Source organism: Neopelma chrysocephalum, unplaced genomic scaffold (assembly GCF_003984885.1).
Source record: "Neopelma chrysocephalum unplaced genomic scaffold, ASM398488v2 Primary Assembly neopelma1_62, whole genome shotgun sequence".
Lineage (NCBI taxonomy): Eukaryota > Metazoa > Chordata > Aves > Passeriformes > Pipridae > Neopelma > Neopelma chrysocephalum.
Genome location: NW_020897719.1, coordinates 6,360,967 through 6,388,325, shown reverse-complemented (window position 1 = coordinate 6,388,325; position 27,359 = coordinate 6,360,967). Strand labels below are relative to the sequence as shown.

General features: G+C 35.7%; 1 protein-coding gene across 1 annotated transcript in view; it reads left to right on the top strand.

The window, feature by feature from the left end:
- IMMP2L (inner mitochondrial membrane peptidase subunit 2) overlaps positions 1-27,359 on the top strand; it is a 425,745-nt gene that overhangs the window by 315,606 nt on the left and 82,780 nt on the right. Inside the window, exon 5 of the mRNA XM_027682163.1 lies at positions 19,034-19,136. Within this exon, the coding sequence (XP_027537964.1) occupies positions 19,034-19,136 (103 nt within the window). The remainder of the gene's footprint in view (positions 1-19,033; positions 19,137-27,359) is intronic.

The following is a 27,359-nucleotide window of genomic DNA, read 5'->3' as shown; positions in this document are numbered from 1 at the left end:
TGTTGGGACGTACGTGTGTTTGAAGCATGGCAACTGAGAAAGCAGTATCTCCATCCCGGTGCTACACTCCAGTAAAATATGCAGACCTTTGCTTACTCCTCTAGTATATGCCAGTACTTTGTCCTTCACACAGACACATTCCCAGTGGCCATGATACCTCTCTATCTGGCCGTTGAAGAGGTGAGCAAAGTCCAACATCCAAGATAGAATCTCTTGGTACTGATAGTTGTGACTTGCTCAGTGTGTGGCATCAAAACCGTGTTATTTTTCTCCTACCTCCTGTTCTGTTGTGATTTACCTTCACTCCTGTGGGGAAAAACCCTGAAAATCCACTGTTATATGTCCTTGAAGGAAGAAGCCTATGGAAACACATTAATTTATGTATTTCTGTTTTTCTCTTTGTGGTCCATTGCTCCTGGTTCAAACAAAACTGGGATTTTTTTCGTCGTTGAAGAACGAACATGAGAAGATGGGACTGGATATTGTACACCTAATCTATTAGAACAGTGTTTACATATTTTTTTCTCCTAATGTATTATAGTACCAAGAGGTACTTATGGGAAAAATCAAGAGAATAATTACAGCTACAAACAATCTTTATAAATAAAACAGTATGAGTGGTTGAATAAGGAAAATAGGGTCTTGTCTAACAGTTAGTTGTGTTGAACAGCCTTGCACAAACCTATCCATCTTCACTACAGATCAGTCTACTAAACATGGATACTAATGCTCATTCTTCCCTATCTTTTGCCAGCTTCTGTATATGGATAGTAAAGTCTTCTTTGCAGAAGTTATGTTACAACTATATTATATTCTTTACAGAACAAAATGACAAGCATATGAGGAACCTTTTTTTGGTTTGGACCACATTGCAAAGTGAAAAAGTGTTATCATTCTTGACACATATGGAAAAAAATGAATGAGTAACCCAAACTTCCAAGTGATTTTCCCATGTGTGAAAAGATCAAGGCCCTTTCTCAAGAATAGTGCCAGGGGAAATACATACTATCATATAATGGGCAGCTGCGACTTACTGAACTCACTGTTTCATCAGTTCTAGTTTTAGTCTTCTCCCTTTATATCTAATATATTCATTCCTGTACATCACATATACCTATCAGGTGTTTGTGGTTGAAGGAAATTTTCCCTGAACACAAGAACTGATCCAGGTCATCCCGGTCCTTTCTGTAATGTCACTTTTTTCTGCTCAGTTGTTGTTGATTGGCACATTGCTATCCCAAAATAAGGGGTTCAAAGGGGGAAATATTTTTTCTTTTCCCAGACAATTTTTTTATTCAACAAAAGGTCCATTTGAAGTGCAGACTATTCAGATTGAATGGGTCTTCATTTTTTTCCCCTCTGAAATCACTGGGATACTCAGGGGTTTTTTGGATCTGCATCAGAAAATGCAAGTTTCTACATGATTTTCTACTAAAAACATATGTTGGGTTTGGCGAAATTTTGATAATGGGTATTATTCATGACTAGCTTTTCCTTTCATTCTTAAACAAATGGAAAGGCAATTCCCAAAAGAAATAGAAGACTTTCTGCGGAAACATAAAAATATTTTCTATTGGTTTAAGTCAGCAACCTACGGAACCTGATGATAATAATCTGAAACTGAAATTTGTAATCTTTAAATAAATTAATTCTACAAGACATTGGACTGAAGTCTTAATCATTTTGCTTTTCATGGTGCCTATAAAATTTCGATTTTGAAATGTATATTGAAAAAAGTAATGACAATTTTCAGAGTGTAGTGGGTTGACCATGGCTGGACACCAGGTACCCACTAAAGCCACTCTCTCTCCCCTATGGAACTGGACAGAGGAGAAGGAAACAAATCAGCGAAGGATTCATAAGTTAAGAGCTGGGAGAGGTCACTTACTGATCATCATCACAGGCAGAACAGACTCAAAGTGGGGATATTATTTGAATTTATTACTAACAGGATCAGAGAAAAAGAGTGAGAAGAAAAATAATCTTAAAAACACCTTCCCCCCACCCCTCCTTCCTTCCAAACTCTACTTCCTTCCCACCAGCGGTGCAGGGAGACCAGAAATGGGGGTTATGGTCAGTTGTTGTTTCTGCCGCTGCTCAGGGAGAGGAGCCCTTCCCTTGCTCCCGTGGGGTCTCTCACAAACCTGTCCAGTGTGAGTCCATTCCTTGGGTAACAGTTCTTGCCAAACTGCTGTCCCGTGGGTCACTCCTCCGTGGGGTGCAGTCCTTCACAAATGAGCTGTACTGATGTGGGTCCCCCACAGGGGCCACAAGTCCTACCTGGGAAAAATCTGCTCTAGCATGGGCTTCCCTCTCCACAGGCTGCAGGTCTCCGGCAGGACCCTGCTCCATCTTGGGCCTCCCAAGGGGTCACAGCCTCCTTCATGCATCCACCTGCTCCAGCATGGGCTCCTCCATGGGCTGCAGGTGGATCTCTGCACCCCGATGGTCCTCCATGGGCTGCAGGGGCACAGCTGCTCCACCATGGTCTGCACCACGGGCCGCAGGGGCCTTAACTCCAGTGCCTGGAGCACCTCCTCCCCCTCCTTCTGCACTGACCTTGGTGTCTACCTTGTTGTTCCCATGTTGTCACTCTGCTCTTCCCTGGCTGGAATTTTCATCTGTGCAACAACCTTCTTTTCTTAAATATGTTATCACAGAGGCCTTACTATCACTCCTGATTGTCTTGGCCTTGGCCAGTGGCAGGAAGTCCATCCTGTAGCTGGCTGGCATTGGCTCCACTGGACAGGGGAAGCTTCTAGCAGCTTCTAACAGGAACCACCCCATAGCCCTCCCACTACCAAAACCTAGCCACAGAAACCCACTTCATAGAGTAATGTTCAAGTGGCGATACATTGCATGTTGATCCTTTTTTCTTCTTTCCCGTACCTCAGCTTTTGGCTGACGACTAGCGCTTGCACTTTGCTAAAGCAGTCAGAGCCTCATATTCATAATGTCAAAATATGTGTAGCAACATATACTTTGTTATATTTTATCCTAAATTATAAATTTCACCTGATGATCATTAGTAGAAACAGCTATGATTTTAATTGATTTTTTTCTTCTTTTCTGTGGTTTGTAAATAAGAATTTGGGGGTTTGTGTCAGTCTCAGATACTATGATTAGAAGTCTTTTCTTTGGCTTCCTGCCACTGTACTCTCATTTATTTAGAACCATCTGATCATGCTGATAACACTTTTATTTCCAAAAATACCAGCATGCTGGGATTTTCTGTTGCTATACAAAAAGATCTATTTTTTCCACTCTCGTAATGCAAGATTATGTAAAACAAAGTCAGAAATACTTCCTTTGTAGCATTTAGTGTCTCAAAAAAAGGAATACAAAAATTCCCCTACTTGCCAAGTATTTCTTAACAATACAAGGCTCAATAGACTATTCAGCATACTTGTGTTCCTGGTAATACATGAGGAAGTTGCTGTTATGGCCAGACACAGAATTAGGTTCTCTCTTGATATTTAAAATGGTCAAAGAATAATTCTGAGGGCTTTTTCAAGAATTAGTATTGAATGACAGTTGGTTTAGTAACATTAAATACGAAAACATACTTGAGAAAGAGAATGGGAGAAATACACCAGTGTAATTATATCAGTTGACTCAGTGCTGTGGGGTTACTGAATGCTATGGAAATATTAATGAGGGCAGTGCCCTTTCCTTTTGCAGATGATTCCGATTATTTCTTTGAGGATCTTCAGTTTGATATTTTTTACTTGTTTGCAGGGTTTTCTTTTTAACAAAGCAATATGAAATTCCAGTGTTGTGAAAAAAAAAATTAAACTATTATTAATGTAGACTCCTAAGAACAAAGATCAGGTTTCTAAATATTTTTAGGCTCATGAAGCACTTCTTTACTATTGCCCAGTACTGGGCTGCATGTAACTAAGCTCTTCCAGAAAAAATGTTTATGTTTGAGCTCATGTGGCAAATGGTAGGCTGTTCTGAAAAGTATTAGACTTCTCCTAGATAAAGCATTTTATTAGATTTCCATGGATCTAAATTATAATTACAAAGATAAAAAATTAAGAAAATATTCAAAATATATATCTGCCTAACAGTTTAAGAGTACAAAATCCTTAAATGATGATATCAATTCTTGCTTCTAGATAGATGATTTTAAGGAGATGTTAAAGAGAAAACCAAAACCAATATTGGTGGACCAGGTGCCTAACAATGACAAATGAAAGCAGAAGAGATCATCAATGTGCGAAGAATGAAGGGAGAAATACCTAAGGTTTACAAAATTATCAAGGTAGTAAATGAGCTGAACTGTTCACCAAATCCCACAATACAGAAGCTGAGGCATTTGATGAGACTTCTTGGAGACTGGTCTATAACAGACAAAAGAAAGTACTTTGTGCAGCAAGTAGTGAACTTCTGGAATTTGTTGCCCCAGGATATTTTGGAGGCAGAGAGTATAAGCAAATATAAAAATGATTTAGGCAAATTCATGGATAACAGATCAGTAAGTGGATACTAAAAGAAATAGCAACATACAATCAAACATCTCTGATATATTAAATCTCAAGGCTTATGGAGAGTAGTCAGGCTAACATATCTGGGCACTGTCTGCTTTTTCAGTTATTTGGAGACAGACTATTGGGCTACATGGACTGCTACTCAGACATAGAAAAAAGGCATTTTTTATACTCTTCATAAGAGATTAATGATGAGTAATGCTTTTTAGATATCATAATATTATCTTAAACTTAAACAGCAAGAAAAAATAACATCTATGTTTAGCTATGAATCTAATAATAAGAAAAGAGTCTGCATGATGCTTACTTCAAATTGTAATTGTTTATTTCAGAAATAATAGTTCCTTGTAGAAACCTCCTACAAAATGTATCCCTTGAAGAATAAAAATACTTCAATTCTTGCTCATATTTTTTTCATGTTAAAGTAATCATACAGAAGTCTTTATCATAGAACTCTTTCCAATGTGCCTGCACTATGAGCAAGGTGGACAGGCTAGGATCCAGATAGATGTTATTATTAAAATTTGGCTTATTGACATGTGGTAGTGGGATCCTTCTTTGAAGATTTGGAGGATCCCTACACCAGGGCAGATAAGATGTGCAGGCCATCAAAATCAGTCTGCCATGTGCTCTGTGGGCATTTTCAATGAGAACCTGAGGCACTGTCAAGTGTCAGCAGGGACACAGGGATCCATGCCAGATAACTTGTTGAGCTGAAGACAGGATGGATGAAAACTGCTTTCTAATATTTAGTCCAGCAACAGTTATGCATTTTCAGGTCATGTTTGTTATGGACAAGCAGTAACCCATCTCTGGTTACTAAAATTTTCTTGTAACATGCAGTCCAGGATTTTTTTCTAAAAAACGCAAGCAGTTCATGTAGCTGTGATGGAGAAGACACTAAACACTTAACATTTTATAAAAGTAAACTATTCTGTTTAGTTTACTGGATTTTTCCCAATAACGGTAAGAATGAAACCTCTCTCCAATCACATTACATTATGTATTTGGCCAGGAAAAAAAATATTTTACAATCCAAAATGCAATTTTTGAAAAGAGTTCTATGATAAAGACTCCTGAAAGTGACTTATTTGTTTCTCTCGAAAGTTTGTTTTGAAGTTATTTAAAAACTGCTTCAAGGAAGTCTGTATTATAAGTGTATGTTTTGTTTTTCATTTATATATTGATTTTCACTATTTTCATTGTGTTTCAAGGCATTTCAGCAGTAGTAATTTCTACTATGCTACACACTGATACTGCTCAAAAAAATTCACATCTCAAAATTTCTTTTAAAAAATATTTGTTGGCAATTGCAAATTGTATTAGAGGTCATTTTAACTTTCCATGAATATAAATATCCTTTTCAATAAGGTTGATGTCTAAACACACAGTTGAATTTTATTTTACCTGTACAAGGGATGGGAAACCCCAAAGGCCGAACAGTCTTGCAAAGCTGTAATTTGAAAGTTCAGTCTGAAAGAGCATCACCAATTCAAAAGTAGGTTTCTTCTGCAGTCTGATCTACATATATGTGCTCATATCTTTTTACAGAATCCATATGAAACCTATTGTTTTTTAGATTTTTTAAGCAAGTTTTTCAGATTAAAATCAGGGAGGTCTAAAGCCAAACCAAGCTTTTATGACAATTGCTATTGTTGCAAGAGACAGAGATTGCGGGAAAAAAATAAAAATTGACCCACTTCTTTCTTGCATTTGGTCTATTTTTGAAATTTTAGGAAAGTTTTTGATGATGTTATTTGAAATTTCATATTGTTTTTAGTTTCCATTATATTTCCCAAATTATGACCAGAGTTCCATTAGGTCAAAGCCTGTGCTGAATGTGTAAATCTTTTTCATTAATTTTATATTGGTTTTCAGATGTTTTTCAGCAGAAAGTATCCTTATTTCTCATACATCTTCATTATTATTAAATAAGCTTTCTTACATATTTGAAGTAAAAAAATTGAAATATTTGGGAGTTTTAAAACTCATAACCATAACTTGTATCATAAAAATAATAATTTCTTTATCAATAGAGTTAATAATTTACTTACTTGTAAGCTTCTCAATTATCTTTTTAATAGTAGTATCATTTAAAAAAGAAAATACACTTTTAAAGGAAAAGTGATAAAAGGCATTTGTTAGCATTTTTCCCTAACAGACATTAATAAAAGGAGAAGTTTCAGCCTTCCATTGTACAGAGAATAACAACTCTCCTCCTTTCATAAATCAAAAAAACCCAACCGAAACCAACAAAACGTCTTGAAAACACTTACTACATTAAGGGTTCCAAATTTTGCATGTGCTGCCTAAAGCAGATTAGGTAATTTTAATACCTTTGGTTAGTCCTAAACAATAAAGAAAGTATAGTAATTAGCTTCTGTGTGAGAGATGTGTGGGTGGGGAATTATTATCTTACAGTTGGAGCTAGGCAGAGGTATTGCCAGACTCTTTCAGCAGTCACAGGTCTACATGAATCTGATTTTAACTGAGACAGCTATTCACAACTCTGATCTTCATACAAGGTTCCAAAAAACTCCTGATAGGGTATTGTTCTTTGTGATGTGTTAAAACTTCTTTTATCAGTTGCAAATACCATTCTGACATGAGAAACTCTGCAGAATCTCTCTTCACTATTTATTAAATAAGCTCTACAGTGTCATGGATCTTACTTTTTCTCAGTCCCCAGTATGTTGTTCTAGAGTCTTTGCTGAATAGATAACTAAAAAAAAAAGTATAACTAAAAAAGGGTATTTTGAAAGGCCCTTTTACGTCAGTGAGCAAGTATGTTGACAGTCTTGGAAGGATCATACTGAATGTCTCTCTCTCTCTCTCTCTATATATATATAAGTACCGCTTCAACAGTACTTTCATTTATATAGCCCAGTGCCCTCTCTCAGGCTTCATGGACTCAGTAAAATCATAGAACCATAGAATGGTTGGAAGGGGCCTTAAAGATCGTCTAAGTCCAACCCTGCTGCCATGAGCAGGGTTCCTTCCCCTACATGAGGTTCCTCAGAGCCCCATCTAGTCTGGTCTTGAACACCTCCAGGGATGGGGAGTCCACGATCTCTCTGGGCAAGCTGTTCCAGTGCCTCAACACCCTCACACTAAAGAATTTCTTACTAATATCTAATCTAAACCTACCATCCTTCAGTTTAAGGCCATTCCCTCTTGTCCTATCACTACATGCGACCTTGTGAAAAGTGCCTCTCCAGACTTCTTGTAGGCCCCTTTAGGTACTCTCACCAGAGAGGCCTCCTCAGAGCCTTCTATTCTCCAGGTTCAGCATCCCCAACTCTCTCAGCCTGTCTTCATAGGAGAGGTGTTCCAACCCTGTGATCAACTTTGTGCCTCATCTCTGAATTCATTCCAACAGGTCCATGTCTTTCTTGTGTTGGGGACCCAAGAGCTGGTTGCAGTACTCCACCTGGGGTCTTACAAGACCGGAGTAGAGGGGGATAATTACTTCCCTCGACCTGCTGGTCGACCATCCCTCTTTTGATGCAGCCCAGGATGCAGTTGGCCATCTGAATCTCAGCTAAATGAAGACTTGTTGCCATGACTCCCACTTCTGTCCCAACAGAGTTCTGGTACTCCAGCAGTTCCTTGATACTTTATTATGAGCAGCTATGTGTGGAGAGAAGTGCCATGGAGTTTAGCAGGCAACACCAACACCAAATTAGATGCAATCAGAAGCACAACTAACATCTTGTAAAGTCTAGGTGGGGTTTGACTCTGCTTTTTCATATTGCTGGAGAATGCCATAATCACTAAGCCGTTAAACATGCTCATGGTGACCCGGTGTCTCCATGCTCACCTCCAGGAGGTGAGTCAAGGATTGAAAGCTGGGGATGAAATTTAATTGAAGAGATTAGAAAAGAGATCAGGCATAAAAAGAGAGACTACTTCTAGTCCAGTTGTTAGCACACCCTTGCTGGAGGAGAAAGAGCTTGATTTGTGATCACACAGAAGGGTTTGTCTGTGTTCTAATATGGTATTATAAAATGGATACTTACATCAGAAGTCTGGAATGACACCTCTATGTAAGTTAAGTTTTTCTGCTTAATTGCATAGTTTTCCCTGGCTGCACAATATTCTGGTCTCAACAGCTGGGCCTGTAATTTCTTTTCATCCTCTGCCTGTGTCTAGTATTTGGGATTCAAACAACTTTACCTACCCTGGACTTCTGGAGGGAAGACTTTGGCCTGTTTACAACATTGGCTGAGGTATCTAAAAGATGTGTAGATGTGACATATAGGGACATGGTTTAATGGTGAACTTGGCAGTGTTAGGTTCTTAAACCTAAAGATTTTAAAGCTCTTTTCCAACCTGAATGACTCTATGATTCTATGGTTCTATGATTAACTTGAAAAGAATTCAGGAAACAGAATACAGGCGCTTCAAACTCTAGCCCAATAAACTGCTGCTATGACCACATCTATCACCACTTTTTGAAAACAAGAATGTTATTCTTCATTCAGGATTTCCTTAGGGGAGGAATGGGCCAACAACGTTGGCCAAGATAGTAGATGCCATGATTTTCCCCTCTTGGATAAAAACAATTTTAAAATAAATTTCTTCTCCTCCCCTCCTGTACATCTCCTCCTCCTCTCAGAAAGCACATTTGTTGAAAGACTGGCATGGCCCACCCTGAGGCTGAGAAAATACACTGGATAGGTAATCAAAGGTCAGCCTACAGCCTGTCCCTTGACAATTTCTGTCACAGAAGAAATGGCACAAGAACTGCTAAGGGAGAGGAATTGGGTAAGTAGAAAAAGTGAGTTCAAACAGGAAGAATTTTATAGAGACCTTTGTTTAATAATTGCAGATTCTGCAGCCTAGAGTTTTGATGCTGAGTCAACTTTTAAGTTCCACAACTTTTGATCTAGAAAAAAGTTTGATGATGTCTTTTCTTCAGCTAGCATAGGCATTATTGAGAGGAAAATTTCTACATGTGTTAGAAGGAGCTAAAATATTCTCAGTTGATTCAATATTAATAAAAAGATAATGTGAAGTGCGGGATTTTTTTTTAATAGAAGTACCTTTTTTGTTTTTATTTATCCTCCCATTCCTACACGTATAAAATTTCCAATTTGACAATGATATCAGGGTTTGGTAATATCCCTTACCTGATCTAGAATAGCTAGCAAGTTTTTACCTTGGTAAAAGAATGAAACTAATTATAATTAATCTAACAAATTATTCCCATCTAATATATTATATAATATGATATTGTTAATAGCTGTTAATGATAATAGCAAAAACCTGTCCTGTTAATTATCAATATAATCTAGTAGAGAAATGTAAGAAGGCAATGAAAGGATACACTCATTTGGTTAATGGGACTTTCATAAAAAAAAAAAAGTGAATAATTTTCATAACCTTAACTTGAAAGGGCACAATGTTGGCTCTTGGGATCAGACAGATTCACAAAGCAAGGACTCGTAGAGAAAAATGAGATATTATATGTTTTCTTTCTCCTGAAACAATAAGGTATTTAGCCACCTAAATGAAGGTAATGCAACAGATTATGTGTTGCTCTGTTTTTCAACACAAAATCACTCTTTTGTATTTTTTGCAATTTATCCTGAATATAACTATTGTTCTTCTGACTAAGAGAATGTGGTGAGCAAAAGAATGAAGTAGTTTCAGTATCTAAAATGGGTGTGACAGATTTTTGCAAAAGTGTGTAGTAATATTTATAATATTAATTAATAATATTAAATAATAATACTCTCAAGTACAGTTACAGGTAGTAATGTAAGATATATATGGATTTTGAAAAGAATATGGTCCTTGAACAGGTTTTCCACAGTATCACATTTAGCAGTATTTTTCTATAGGTTTAATTATTCTTAAAAAAAAAAACAAAGGAAACAAAAAAGAAAAAAGACCAGATTCTATGTGTTATTTCAAAAAAACAGGTTAGCACAAGAGACCTATAGTTTCATTAAAAATTCACCAAAATTGTGTTTTCCTGAATGGGTTGAGGAAGGCTGCTGTGGAAAGGATCATAAGATGAGAGTGCTGCTAGTCCTAGAACAGATGAAACACTTGCAGGGAAAAGAAAGTGGCACACAATATGAAGGAAATAGGTTAGAAGGCCGAAGAACAAAAGTACTCACAGATGTTACGTGAAAAAGGGATGAAGTTATCTGTGGGAGGGAAGCTACTGTTGATCTTTCATAGCAGTGGGAGCAAAATTAGTTCTGCTTTGCAGGGACAAGCAATGTTAAATACTTCATGTAGCCACATGCCTCCTGACTATGTAAGCAAAACTCTCAGGAACATAGGGAAATTTCTGTGCTGCTGTTACATACATACATACCAGATCTGCAGTGGTCTTTTACATAGTTTCTGAAGGAAGTTAGAATGAGTTGAAAAAATTCAGAAAGACAATGTAAAGCCGGAAATGGGAATCATAAAAAGTGACTGCAAATGAATACAAAGAAATTTTACCCAAAGAGAAATTATTTCCTTAAAATCCAGATACCCTGGCATTGCTGGTTAGTACTGCTGCTACAGCTCTACAGTTCACAAGATCTAGAAAAGAACTTCTGGCAGCTGTAGCTTTTTTTGAATTAACTCGCAGAATGCTTGCCAGTGCCAGTGTAACAGACCTTCATTATGCAAATACATATTGATAAAAGTACCAAGAGGGGCAAAACCTAGGCCCTAGATATATACTATATCTTTAAAGTACAGAGTAGAGTACGTAAGAAAAATAAAATAAATTCTAGAAATGCTATCATCTTATATCGTTATCATCCAAGATTAAATTAAATTGTAGCTTTGGGAAACATTCTTAGTGAATGGTGGAAATCATGAAAAACTTCTCCAGAAAGATATATGAAGGCAATTGATCATACAGAACTGCAGCAGCTTCCTAGCTGCTTCCTGATTAAAAATCTTAAGGGCATTTTGAGGACATTTTGAAAATTCAGGAAAGAAAGAAATAAAGAAACAACAGAAAAATGAATTGCATTGAAATATGCCTTGAACATCAACTTGAGCAATTATCTGGGAAATTATGTGATATTAAGGACGTTAGAGACAATAATTCTTTTTGCATTTGAAGTCTTTGGTATGTTTTGGTCAAATATATCTGAATTCAGAGGTATGATTAGCATCCTTTGCTGAGAAATTGATCTATCAAGGATACCTTTGCTCATAGCAATGATCCAATAAATTCTGTGATTCTCACAAGTGATGATCTCACATCCTTTCTCTCTTATAATTATTTCTGGTCTATTTTCTGTTACAGTGTCCTGTCTGATAAAATGGGGTGTTATCAAGTGAACTTGAAATGAGGCTAATATCTCTAATGGATTACCTAGCCTATTCTTTGTCCTTTCAATCATATTAGCGTTTTGGATAAATATGCAGAAATCCAGTAATTTTTCCTGAATACTATGTACTTTAAAAGTGATTAACTGCTATTGTGAAGATGCTGGCAAAGCAAGTTATAGCTAAATCACTATTTTGTTTAGAATGACATGCTTTGTGAGAAATTATCTAATTAATGAAGCAGAGCTACAAACATCTCCTGTACTTTCCATAACAGATTTCTATTTATTCCAAGCACTGCTGAGTCGTAGGAGCCTGCATTGGTGCACTTTGATAGGAATGCTTTAGCTGGGAAAAAGGAAATCACATTTGCAGTTCAGTATCTTGCTTGCTTTAATGGTTTGCTTATTTATTAAAAAAGGGGGTGGTTTTTTACCCATAATTCAGTTTCAAATGAGGAAACTAGTCAATTAGTATTCATTTTTCTTGAGATTTCAAAATCTTTCATTGCAAAATGTAAACCAGGGTTAATATAATCAAAAATGTTCCCAGTTTTAGGTAGAGGGAATCGCTGCCTTCATAATGGCTACTCCTAATCTCACTGAATGGGAGTATCTTGTTTCAGGTTTTGTCATTTTTGTCACTCTGGTATGTCTTCTTTTGGGAGTTCCCTTCTCAATATATCACATCGGGCAGTACTTATGAAGCAATATCCCAAGCACAAGGGCTTCTCCAGAACTTTTCAAGTTCTAAGCTTGGATGCACTTTTTGAAGTCAGGCCTCTCAATAACTGATGGATCTGCAGCTTACAAGGAAAACACATTTCACCTCTGAGGCAAAAGATAATAGTTGCACAAAATGGGAGAATATTCCCTAACCTATTGACTTACTCTCAGATCTGTACTGGCCTTCAGAAAAGAATATTTAGTTATTTCATACACATAACCCTGCCTTTATGTCTTTATGGATGTGTAAAGGAAGAGTTAAAATAGAAGGACACAGATAGCCACATGTGTGTGTTGGAAGTGAAAAAGGAGATTTCTTAGGAGCTGGAAGGGATTTAGTGTCATGGGGAAGATTTCCTGCAGCACTACTAATAAAACTTACATGTTATATTACAGTAAGTTTCATGTTTTGGGATCTGATTGTCATTTGAAGTTGAATAGCTTGCTATTTTTTTCATTCTGTGAAATTGATGAAGATGAATGTACGTGGAAAAATTCCACATTGTGGTGGGTTAACCCTGGCTGGATGCCAAGTGCCCACCAAAGCCGCTCCACCACTGTCCTTCTCAGTTGCACAGGTGAGAGAAAATAGAACAAAAGGCTCATGGGTCAGGATAAGGACAGGCAGAGATCATTCAGCCATTGCTGTCACAGGCAAAACAGACTCCACTTGGGGAAATTAGTATATTTTGTTACTAAACAAATGAGAGTAGAATAATGAGAAATTAAACAAAATCTTTAAAATGCCTTCCCCCCACTCCTGCCTTCTTCCTGGCCTCAACTTTACTTTATATTTTCTCTGCCTCCTCCCCCTCAGTGGCGCAGGGGGATGTGGAATGGGGGCCGTGGTCAGTTCATCACATTTCTGCTGTTCCTTCCTCTTCAGGGAGAGGTCTCCTCACACTCTTCTCCTACTTCATCTGATGGGAAACAATCCTCCATGAACTTCGCCAGTGTGAGTCCTTCCCACAGTCTGCAGTTTTTCATTAACTGCTCCAGTGTGGGTCCCTTCCATGGGGTACAGTCCTTCAGAACAGACTGCTCCAGGGTGGGTCCCCTGTGGGGTCAGAAGTCCTGCCAAAAAACCTGCTCCAGCCTGAGCTCCTCTCTTCATGTGGCCACAGGTCCTTCCAGGAGCCTGCTCCAGAGCAGGCTTCCCGTGTGCTCACAGACTCCTTCAAGCATCTACTTGCTCCAACATGGGGCTCCTCTACAGGCTGCAGGTGGGTCTCTGCACCACTGTGGTCCTCCATGGGCTTTAGGGGCACAGCTACTCCACCATGGTCTGCACCATGGTCTGCAGGGAAACCTCAGCTCCTGTGCCTGAAATAGCTCCTCCCCCTCCTTCTCCACTGACCTTGATGTCTACAGAATTGTTACATATATTCTCACTTTGTTACTTGAAACTGCTGTTGTACCGCAAGTTTTCCCCCTTAAATCTGTTATCCCAGAGGCCTTATCATTATCGCTGATGGCCTTGGCCTTGGCCAACAGTAGGTCCATCCTGGAGTCAGCTGGCAGTGGCTGCATCGGACATGGGGGAAGTTCTAGGAGCTTCTCACAGAAGCAAACCCTTTAGCCCCACTGCTACCAAAACCTGGCCATGCAAACTTAATAAACATGTACAGCAATTCATGTTGCTTGGAGCAAGTTGTTCTTAAGTATGATAGAGACTACCCATTTTACAAAAGAGTTTGTTTTTTTTTTAATTCTCTCTGCAAAAAGGACATTAGGTACAGTGTCTGTTCCCTCATGACCCCCAAAGATATGCAAGTTGCTGAGACCTTCTGATTTCTCGAGGTCAAATCAAACTGAAGGCAATCATTCCTCATCCAGCTTAGCTGAGCCAAGTTGTTTGCTTTGGCACTGCTGCCGCATCCTAAAAAAGCAGGTTTTTTTCTTGCTTGTGGGCAGGTGGTTAGAATACCATATAGAGCTCATTTTTGACTGTCAAGATTGAAATTTTTTCTCAGCCAAGGATAGCTATAAGTACATCTGTTAACTATTAAATTGTGGAGAAAAAAAACTTAGCAAAGGTTCAAAATATACTTCAGATTAAAGAGAAAATAAATCAGATTTTCAGACCAACTTCTGTAAAAATGTTTAAAAAGATACATGTGATTCCATTATGTTCCGAACAAGAAAATTACTGTACCTCTGGTATACCCTTTTCTTAAACCAATGAAGGTTCAGCTGCAGTTTGAGCAACAGTAGCGTATGTGATTATTACTAATGTGTCAAAGACTTCAGTAAAACCTGAAATTATTTTTTTATGGTCATACCAGTATGGTTATGAACAACTGTTTGAATACTATATATCAAAATCTGTGTAATTTAATAGTTTTGCCTGTGTTATTGCTAAAGTAAACCTTTTAAATGGGAAGAATGGGAGGTGTTAAGCTGTCTTTATTTGTTTTTTCTTCAAAAACAGTACATTTAAGAAAGAATACTCTTTATTACTAGAGGCTTTATGAAGTTTAAGTGGTTGAACAGTAATTATAACTCATGCTAATGAACTAGATACGAAATTTACAAATACTAAGTTAACAATTACTTACAGCAATTGTTCTCCTAAGGATTCATTCAGACATCTTCTAAATTTAATTAAAAACTTCATGTGTGAGAGCTAACAGGTCATGAGCTAACAGTCAGTCAGACAAATGAGTCTAAGGATGCTCAACTAAGAAAGAAAAACAGAGGTTTAGTGTACTTTCCAAATACATGTTACATTATTGACTGCATTTCCTTTCTAGCAAATACCTCTTACAAGGAGTTGATGTAAAAGTCCTGACGAGCTAATTGTGCTTTAAATTTGGTTTGAGGATTTAAGGTTTTGCAGTCATTGTTGGAGAGAGCTAGAAGCATTCCAAAGTATTTTTTCCCTTTATATTGCATTAATTTTTCACGTATCATTACACTTAAGGCTGTTATTTATTTACATAGTCCTAAATCTCCAAAGTGGATGGCAACACTTCTTTTCAGAAATGATGTTGAAAAATTTGTGTTAATTATTTGGTCTTGTAGGATTGCACAAAAAGATAGAAAATAGTTTTGTTTCAGCATGTCTAGCTAAAATGATTAGCTAGTGAAATGAGTGAATGGTAGTTTGTACATTTAACTCAAGAGCCGTATTGCAAATGTAGCACACACATTGGTCTCTTCCTTACAATTTAGGCAAGAGATTAATTTCGGCAAGATTTGTGTGAGAGAGGGACAGTGTTACTAACTGATTAATTTTGATTATGAAACAATTCTTGCTCTCTTCATAGGAAAGAAAACTGCAAGTTTATGATTTTTTGTTCTTAAAAAAAAAGTCAACATAGTCTTTGCGACAATAATTAAAAATAACCTACTGTCATGAACCAAACGTCTTTCTAAAGTCAGTAGCCTGGTTTGCTTGCAGGAATAGTTTATTAATCTATTGTGGAGTAATTCAACAATGAAATTATCTTGAAATTTAAAACCATAATCAAGTAACAGATGATCCCGTTTACTGTAGCATGAGCTTATTGTCGCATTTCGTTATTAATTCATGCAGTGAAAATCTCAAGTAAAAATTTGTTTTCAAATTTCAGTTCTACAAGACAGTATTTGCAGGAGTATTGCTAAAGAACATTCAATTCCCTAGGTAACTGCCCTATGCAAATACTACAGTAACATTTTGACGAAATTGTTTTAGGAAAATAGATTTTCTTGCTAATCTTTTCTTCACAGGTATGCAGGTACTTATTTTTATGATATATCTTGGGATTTTTTTTCTATTGAACCTACATGTGGGAAAAATCAGATGATTTATATAATCCATACATGAAATGACAGAACGTTTTTACATTTAACTACTGAGTTTACAGAGGGTTTTATCCATGTAGTATCATTCCTGTCTACTATAGTACATAATTAGAACTGCTGCTTCTGTTTCTTTTCCATTTCTTTTTTCTTCCCTATTACCTTAACACATTTATTAACTTTATCATTTTTAATTCCATTTCCTCTAAGTAAAAGCTACTGGTGTACAATCATCTGCTTTTTTAAATATGAGAATTTGTAAACAATTCCTTTTTAATCCCTGTAAGAGACTTTATTTTTGCATAATTGTAGTATTTTTTTCTGCTTTTTCATGGTTATTTCAAGAGTAGAAAAGAAATATGTATTTACTATGTGGTAGAAATAATAAAAAGAACCAATGATAATTACTGCAGTCTGTAATATTTTTCTTTTTGCTTTAGGCCTTAGAGAACACACCATACACCTATGTTAAGCCTTTCTATTTTCCCAGAGTCTCTGAAAACCTCTGCAAGACCTATCCATCCATGTAGAACAATTTTTTTTCAATTTTCTTTCTAAATAGTTATTGCAAAGCCATTTTTTTCCTTCTTGTTAGTGATTTCCTAATCATAATACAAGAGGAGATTATTTGTAGGTAGGAGATTTTTTCCGATCTGAGATGAAGTCACCGACTGGCATTTGCCATATTATTTTCCTGACATTTATAAGGTAATCATGGCAGCAGAATTAACGTTCAAATCCCTTCACCTTTCTGGGTGAAATTCAGTCTTGTGCATGAAGTTTGTAAAGGTACAAAACTTTATTTTATGTATTCAAGAGGATGAATGAAAGAGAAAATGAAACATTTTTTGAACTATTTTTCACCTTTATCACTGATGGAAGTTATCTATTTAATAATTTTCAGAAGTGTCTAATCAATTAATGAATTAATGAACAACTCTTAACCTACATCTTAGAGCATTTTTCTAGTAAAATATATGGTACTTTATAAAAGAAACTATCAATGAGACAAAGCATGGAATCTCAAAACATAATTTCATTGTCCAAACTGTATGCCATATTTCTGAAAAAAAAGAAAAAAAAGAGAAAGGATTTGTGTGTAATAAATTAGGTTTTTAGTATAATTAAATAGCACTACTATTTCTGGTTAAGAAATAATACAATTACCAAATCAGGACAGTTTTATATTTTTATTTTGAATGGTTTAGTACTTAAGTCTTGAATAATGTGTAATATGAAACTGTTCTGGAAAAAAAGTGAAGCTCTGTCTTTTTTTCTGCAAATTTCTGCTATTATTTTTTAAGCTTCCAATGAAAGTACAGGTAAAAATTCCATTAGAATATAGTAGTGGCATGCTCATCCTTTTAGCTGCCAGAAAAATGCTGTTTGGAAAAGCACTGGTCAGATTTTGTGACTTGCAAGGTAACTAATTTTAATTTTTACTTGACTAATATAGTCAAATAAAGTTAATAAAATTCACTTTTGAAGATTCCCTATTCATCTAATATTTCATGGTCTCCAGGTTATTAATTAGCTTGTCCTTAAAACATATTCACCCTCCTCCCCAAGCAAAACAAACCTCACAAAACCAATTTTTTCATTTTGATTTGTGAGCATTCCTGATCAGTGCTGTTGCACAGTTCAGCTGAATCTCCCGGTAAAGGTGATTTTTCTTTCTCTGATTGATTTTTCTTTAGAGTATGCTCCTTCTGCCTCCTGCTCTGAGGGCATATCTTCCAGAGAGTGAAAAGCCATGAGTAGCTGGAGGCAACAAGCTAGATCAAAAGTCTGTTTCTATCTATGGACAGACTTGTTTATTCTAAACAAAATAAGAGGTATCGCTATTCGTAGTCCCATCTGTAAATGCTTCATCGTGGTAATAATTCAGCATGCGTGACAATTGCCAGCTGGGGTTAAACTAGAACAACTTCTTTGCATGAATGATTGCAGAATAACAGGTCCCATCTGAAAGAAAGCAAAAGTGTGTGGTAGAAGGCAGACTGGCATTATGAAAATGACAGCTACTTGGGGAACTAAATACAGAAATTTTGCATGCTCTGCATCTCAGCTTTAGGACTCATCTATAGTTTGTCATTTTGTAATACTGGGACATGCTGAGGCAGTATGATTTTCTGTGGAGAATGGCTTGAATCATCAGTGTCAGTTTTTTCATCACTTGGCCTTCTCCTAGAGGTTTCCTTTAAGTTCATCCTGTTTAGCTTGTTACAGCTGACGAAATCCTACCCCCAGGACATAATCATTGCAGGAATATAAGCTCTGAATGTGAGGCCTGTTCAGATACACCAGAGTATTTTTGATGAGTATCTAACACTACCACAGAAGAAAAGCATTCTCCATATAATATCTTTATGTGACTGCAATATATGTTCACTGGTATTTACCTGAGATAAAATCTGAAAGTTCAAAATTTTATTACTACAGAGATAGAAGTAATAATCCTTTAATTATATTTAACTGAAAAGTCTCTTCTTCCTTTGTTATGATATGATTTCTGACAAAACAAGGTAGTAAACAGGTCCTGATAGTGCAACATATAAAAAATTGTTATGTATTTTGAGTAACACTCCTGAAGTATAAAGGATTTCGGTGTGGGTTATTTTAAGCAGATGTTGAGTAGTATGCAAGGTCAAATTCCAACCTCATAAATATGGGAATTTTCTTAAGAAAACATTGAATTTTTTTCTTTTTAACTAACCATTTTTTTTCAATTATCTTTAGAACCATTGGATACAAAAAGAAGTATGTGAAAGTCCCACATGGTCATATTTGGGTGGAAGGGGATCACCATGGACACAGCTTTGACAGCAATGCTTTTGGCCCCGTAAGTTAATTCTCTGTATGTCACTATATACTTTGCAACTAAAAAGCTCTATATGTCTCTTGGGTCATTTGTGAAACACAGCAAGTGTGAATTTATTGTGATTGTAGTTTTATTACTTTTTTGAGAATTACTAGACTTTATAAAATATCTTCGTCAGTGGATATTGAGTTCTTAGCTATTCTAAAACCAGTAAAGACCTCTTTTAATTCACCCTGTGGAAAGAGAAGTGGTAGAGCTTTTAGATTTGGAGGGGTGCACTGTAACAGTATCCAGAGGGCGAGCCAACTCCCTGTGGCTGACAGATGCTCCCTGAGGACATGTTGCCAGCTGATGTAATTTGGAACCTTACCCTCCTGGGAGCTTGGTCTTGCTTTAACACCAGTGCTGGGATAAAGAATTAGGAAACCATAACTGTGCTTGCTAAGTGTTAACTAGTAAATTAGTCTGTAGAAAATAGTACAGATATTTCAAAACTTTCCCCAAAACAAATACTTAAATTTTCTTTGCATAGGATCATTTTCATATTGAATGAAAAGAAAACATAACCTGCAAAATCTGTTTCTTGGCTGGTAAAAGTGTGCATCTGTTCATCAGGAAGACAGTAAATGCTTTCTCTGCACTCTAGTTTTGGTTTGGTTTTGGTTTTGTTACACTTTGTATAAATTCTTGTTCTTGTTTTAACTTAATCTAGAATGCAGGAAATAGTTGCATAAGCTGTGTATTCTGCTGGGGAAATACAAATCCTTTTAGCCCTATTCTACATATAGGTTTTTGACATGCCTTTAAGAAAGAATATTCTTCTAACATTATTTTAGAAACCACCATTTGTCACAGGAAAGTTGTCAAGGCTGCATTTTCTACCCTTATGCATTTCACATCTATTTCATAAAGAAGTCACCCCACGGACTCAAATTGAATTAATAACAACATGGACTTTATGAGTTTGTCTGGCTTCTGGAAGTTTAGCCCAATTATTAACTTGAAATAATTTGTTCTGAGGAAGAAATGCAAAATTGGTTTGGAATGTGTGATATCAATGCCACTCTTGGTTTGTCTCACTTATTTTTTGCTTGTATTTCATGCTGGTTTTCATTATTATTTTCCTGCTACTATTTTCTAAGATTTCTAACATCTAGCTTTGGAGGTTTTTTCCTGTAGAATCTAATTCAGATATCTCTTTCCTCCCTTAGTAGGCTTTTCTCTGTCACTCTTTGTTCCCAAGATAAATCTTAACCATAAAGCCACTAGTCTTCTTTTTGCTCACAAATATATTGCCAATGTAGACTCAGAGCATAAAGAAACTTCAGCAGTTGGACATTAGTTTCAGATTTACAGCAGCTCACACAGAAATTCTTACAAGGTAAAATCCTCAAGGTAGGCACTATGCAGTTTTCATGCAAGATAGCATGTTGGGCTAAATCTAAATACCCTCAGATTTTGACTTAATTCACAGCTGTTTATAAATATTAGTAAACCACCTTCACTAGGCTCTGACCTCACATTAGTTATCAGTTGTTAGCTAACATCAGATAAGTATGTCACTTTTCTTACAGCAATGGCACCATTTGAGAGCTGGTAGTACAGTTTTTTGCAGTGAATTCTTTATCTTTCTGGAGGAAGAATGACCTTTATATTGCTTTGATGAATACATTGTGGGCAAGTCAGCTGTAAATAGGTATTTTCCTCTGAAATTAAATTAGAACAGCAATCATTGAATGCAGGCAGAAGGGGCAGAAGAGATCACAGGACTGGAAACTAGCTTCAGAATAATGAAATATAGAAAATTTTCAACTGTAGAAGAAAATGAAAAGTGTATTTAGAAGGACATGCTGTATTCTAGGTTCTTTTCAATTCTACACATGTAAGATTTCAGGTTACTGGGATATTTTCTAGTCTTCTGTGTGCTTTCCTCTGGAGATCACTTGCACAAGTGAATTAAAAGACTAAAATTACTCTCTTCAAGCCATTCAGAGGGTATGTTCTTAAAAAAAATTTCTCTCATAAGACTGCAGCAGTCATAAGGAACAGACAGCACAATGGTAAGATGTGGACCTGTTTTTCTCACTTTGTTAGTATATAGATCATTTAAGAGATTAGGTTAAACATTCTCTGTGTCACAATTCTGACTTCTAAAACTAGATGTATTTTCTTTCATCAGAAAGAAAACATTCACTAAAAATAGTTTCAAGTGGATTATGTTGTAGGATATGATTTTTTCAATTTTCATATGATCTTATAGTAAAAAGACATTTATAGACAATTATAATGTAGACTCAGTAATATTTTGTAGATGAACTTAATGAGTTACATGGGGCATAAAAGGAAATTATGGAAAACCAGATTGAGAACAGATGTTAGAATAATTTTTTCTCTTGAAGAATAACAATATGTGTAATGGCCTATTGGGTTAGATTGGTAAAGCAAAAACCCTGATACCAATCAATTTCTAAATTAGATGCACCTTTGGAGAGAGGTGAATTTCTAGGCTGTAAAACCTGGGCAAATTAAATTATCTTTATTTAGTTCATAAACATTTCATAAAATAAATTCTGTCATGTTGTGTTATTGCATGGGTTTATAGGACTAAAATTAGATTTCTAAGGAATAGACAAATATTTTCCTGAAGTGTGTAAATAAAATGAAAATGTTTCAACTAAGATTTGTAAAGGTTTAATATTTCCTTTCTGCTTAGTCAAGTCTTTGAATGAAATTAATACCTTAAGTGATATTACAAAAATAACAGGGCATCTATGGGTAGTGCTGAATAAGAAATGCTATAAACTCTCTATGTGATCAAAACTTAAATATCAATTACCTTTCCAGAGTATTGGACTAAATTAATTAGTTCATGGCTATTGTATATTCTCTTTTTTTAAAAATGTCTTGTGTAATACTGAATGGTAACTGTTATATAATACTATTGCTGATGTGTTTCAGGTTTGAAAATATTTTAGCTATTCATAATACTGAAAATAGCTGTTTTGAATAAAAGCCAATAAATACTCAGAGAACTTGCATATTTTTGCTATTATTTAAGGGAATAAAAAATTACATCCTTCTGGATTTTTTTTTTCAATTACCTGGACTAGAATACAGCTTTCTAATAAATTGACTGTTGCTGTTTTTAAATTCTGAATGAAGTAATTTTTTTATGATATTAGCTTAGCATTCCTTATTTGGCATGCAACCGGAATGTGATAATTATTAGCTTATATAATTAAGAGACCTCTTTTTAAAGTTTTCTTCTTTTTGTTTTCAGTTCAGGTAATTTTCCTATTTTGGTGGGCCTTTTTGCTATGAAGTTGTAGTTCAAGAGCACAGGAAATATAAAATTAATGTTCTTGGCAATGCTTCTCCTTTCCTAGATCAGAAATGCAGGAGACATTATAAATAATTGGTGAAGTATTAAACTCTGCTGCTTCAAATTTCCTAAAGATTTTAGAGGGTTAACTTTATGCCAGATCAGATACTGTCTTTGCTGGCACAGTCAGTATAATACCAGCATAAAAGTAAAGTGGCAACTTATATTCTGTGTCCAATATTCTGGCTAAATCAAGGGAAAAGTCATTATAAACTGTACTTTGCTTTGATTAAATGTTTAGAGCTGTCATCCAGCAGAGTGCAGAGATGGTTTTGCAACCAACATGTGAGGGTATCTAAGAAACAGTTATTAATAATTGTATACAGTAACTGATATATTCCTGGATGTACACACATGCAGTAAAAAGCACTCTATAATTTAGAAAAGATAAGGTCAATTTTGTCTTATGGAGATTTCTTTGGTAAATATAATACTCCAATTAGTACGTTTAGATGTTTCCAAATGCCTTCAAGCTGGGGATATGAACGAGCTTTATAAAACTAGGCCTTGAAGTCAATGGCAGTCCTTGGGCTGTCTTGTAAAAGATCTGAATAAAAGGTCATTAAAGTCAATGAGAGATTTTTATTGGCTTTAATGGCTTCGGATGAGGCTCTTTAAGAGTTAAGCTTCACTATCCAGTGTAAGGGCAAAAAAGGCTATTATTCTCCTTATCTTCCTGGGTAACACAAGTAAGTTGAGTACCTTGTCAAAAACATATTTTTGGCTCAGCCAGATCCCTATCCTAGTCCTTTTACTAAAAATATGTCTATTTTTAATGTTTTTACTCTTTTTTGTTTACATAACTTTTACATTCGTGAGCTTCAAATAGTAAATTGCTTGTAGTCAGTGTTACTGTAGAGGCTGTTTTTATGATTGTCTATATAAGGAATTCTGTACTATAAATTCATGTAATAAAATATCTGAAAAAACATTTCTGTGTGTTTAACTATGTTTTCTTTCAGCACCACAAACCTGTAGACTGCAGCTACAAAACTCTATAAACTAGGATGACAATCAAAATAACTGAGTATGCTGGATTTGTTGGTTGTTTTAATTTGCTTTTCAAAGGCTCTCATCATCTCTTTCAACTATAAATTAGAAATAATTATTTTTTAGATCGATCTAGTATTTCTCTCTGTAACTACTGTTAGTGAATACTAGTTGCAGTACTCAAAACCAGAAAATATGAACAGTTCATTAGGTAGTAATTTAAACTGAAATATAGTACTTCTAGTGAAGTGCAGTGGTGACTGCCGGTAAAGGAAACATTTGAACTATCAGGTCTGCAGCTTGTGAGAGTAGCTCTGCTTCATATGCTCTGCTGTCTTCTAAGGGAGTTTCAGAGGAAAGTTGCAGGAAGAATGGATCTCTTTTTGTGGTTCTCACTTACATAACAGCAAACAAAGAATGCCACATGTCCTAAAAGCGCACATCATCTTGGTGATGATCTTGCCGTCACTTTGGTGATGAGCTTGCCATAAGCTCTGATATATGAGCTATAAACTAGTGCAAGAATTACATATCTCCCTGAAATGGAGCAACCTCTAAGGCAAAAGGTGGGAAGACTTTAACAACTCACAGCACTGTGCTGAAGAGCACCACGTTAAATTGTGCACTAAGGCATATAGATAGGGCACACCTCCCACAGAGAATTCTGCCAGGCCTCAAATATACCTGCTGCCCCCACTTGTGTCCCCATACTCCAACCAACCCTTTGAAGAGGCTTAAGATAAATAGTTTCAATAGCACCAAACCTATTTTTCATAGTTTACACCAAAGTCAAGAGGTGATAGTCAAATGTGGCAATAAAAAAGTGTGATTTTAGCAAGAAAACACTTATCTGTGCTTACACTCATAAAGTTAATGTAGGTGAGGAAAATGGTGATGACAAAGTAAACAGTGAAGGCTGTGAATGACCTACTGGGGACTTGTCTGCCTTACTTTGCTAGCTGATGGTGCAGATTCTTCTGTTTTCTTTTTGCTATGGCTGCCACCGCTACTTGCATCTTCACTCCGCTGTGTAAATGTAGTCTTGGAGAGCAGCATGATTCTTATGGGATCAGAGACATTTCTACTTTTGGGTATTAAAGAAGAAATGAAGCTGTGTTTAAATAGGATGTGTAATGCAAATATGCACTCAATGCCATTCCATAATATTTATCTCTGACCACTGGCAAAAATAAAATAGGTAAAATTGTTTATAATCAGAAAAAAGACTTTGCATATGGAGCATGAAGTTACCAGTAGTAAATAGCATGCATGCACAGCTTGAACTTGTAAAAATCTATGATGAATAAAATGGATAGGACATTATGTGTTATGACTGATGAAAAATAAACCTCGAAGGGTAAATATGCTTGTCCCTTTTGAGAGAATATTATATGTGAGATGCAAATTGGGATGGTGGCTTTTCTATGGAGAATGACAATTTACTCCAGGAGTTGCTGAAGGGGAGTCTTGATAATAAGATTGTGTAGCCTGACTGTCCATTAAATTATCCTGACTAACTGAATTTGTGGTATAGGAAATAAAGTCCTCTATAGCTCTCCTAATTCTTTTGAAAAGTAAAATATTTAGCCTGACTCTAGTCTAAACCAATGCATAAAAATTAATCTTTCAAACAGCCTGGCTATCACCATGTGACTAAAAGCTCTCAGTTAAGGCTACTCTATTTCTTGGCAATGGAAATTCAGTTTTTTGTTTTAGTTATGTCATATATTAAACATTTAAGGCATTCTAGGTAATTTTCTCTGTTACTGTACTTGTAAGTGTAACTTATTTAGCATTGATAAAGCTTCATTCATTTTGTTTATGGAATTGGTTTTATGTAATTTATTCAAGTGCAATGAATTATTAATGCAAATATTTAGTATTTCTGAGTGCAAGTACCTTTAAAGAATTTTTCAACCACATTGAAAAGAATGTTAGCCTGAGCAGTCTATATCTGTTTTTGACATCACTTATATTGAAATAAAATAGGAAAAAAAATGTTGAAACAGTGTTAGATCGATTTAACGAAAGATTACGAGAAATCAGAGAGCTGTCAGATTCATGCAATCATTTTTAATTAATTTGAACAGCTCTGCATTCAAATATAATCATTTGCCAAACCCTGTATACCCCTTCATCAGTTTCCTTACAATTCTATTTCTCTCAAGTTACAGCTTGAAATACCCTTTTATTTGATAATCACTGCAGAATTTTTAACATTATATTGTTTATATAGAATCAACCAAATCTTTATGGTTTAATTCTATAGGGAATTTTGATTCATGCTGGCATTCATATTAAGATATGCCAGGACATCATTTAAAAATCCATTTAATGTATTTATTTCTTTATATTTTTACTTTCTTGGACATGGATTATTGTCAAAGCTCAGTCACTGATTACTAAAATAAAGTTCTAAATGTTACTTTGGAGAAATATAGGAAATTGTTATCTACCTGATTCCATTTTTGGATAAGATAAAAGCTTTGGTGTAATAAGTGCTCATCTCATTAACGGTCCCAGTCCTAAGAAAAGACTATTTTACTGTAGCACCTTGTTTACATGACTGCACATCATATTGGGAGGTTAAAAATGTCTATTTATGTGACAATGAATGTGCAAACCAATGCATATTTATTATATATGTTTAAATAAACATATTATGTATGTTTATTTAATTTAGGAGCAAAACATTATTGAAACATGATGAGTAATATTAATAGAAATACCAATAGTCCTATAAATTATTTGAGGGAAGTGATTTTTTCCATCTTTTTCCATCCATTTTTTCCATGCACTTGGGGCATGTGCAGTCAGGAGTATTGTGCTTTGGAGATTCCGTGCACAAGTGTTGCCAACATATGGAAATGAGCCCCATGAAATGCCCCTGAGATGGAACTATAGCACACAATGCAGAATTTCAAAAACAGGACTTGTTCAGCCTTGAGCAGGGAAAGCTGCAAGGAGAGCTCACAGCTGGCAGGGCCAGACTCAGAGATGCAGAGCTGTAGGACAAGAGACAACAGGCACAGCAATGGAAATTCTGCATAGATATTGGAGTTGGAGTATTTAGATTTATATTGTGAGGAAGATATGCCTTGGTTACTGAGAAAGTTTGGAAGATCTCCATTCTTGGAGATAGCAAAAGATCTGACTTGACAAAATCCTAAGCAACCTAAGCAACCTAAGATGGCCCTGCTCCAAGTAGGAGGTTGGACAAGATGACCTCCTTTGCTACCTGTATGTTTCTGTATGTATAAGAAAACAATTTTTATTTCATCAGTAAACTGTTCTATTTAGGACTGTACAGGGCAGTAAACCAACAAAAGTTATGTGTTAATACCGATGGAACCACATTTATCAAGACTAGGAAAATAGTAGTTTTATTTTCTATGGTAATACTTTTCTATTGCTGCAGTCTCTCAGAGGATTATCAAGGGCATCAGATTGCATTTCAGATTGTGCAAATGTTTTTTGCAAACCTTTATTTGTATTCCCTCTGTTCTAAAAGGAATAGTTTAGAAAGTATGCTGGGTAGTATGAATTTTCCGAACTTGGCCAAGTTTAAAATTCAGCCTGAACAGAGAAGAAAAATTTTCCATGAATCCCATATTATTATATTAACAGCACATACTTTTTTTTTTTTTTTTAAGCAGTACTTCAAACTTTATAGGTGTGTTATGGAGCAAAAAGAATTATTTAATTTGAGCTAGATTACTAGGATCCTGATCTTGCAAACATCTGTATATATATAGTTTTATGTCTACAAGTTCTTCTTAATAAAGTGAAGGGATGCATGATTCAGACTGCTTCTTTTATTTATGTTGTTTCTTTTCTCTTTTCTTTATTTTGAAAGACTTAATGAATAAAGC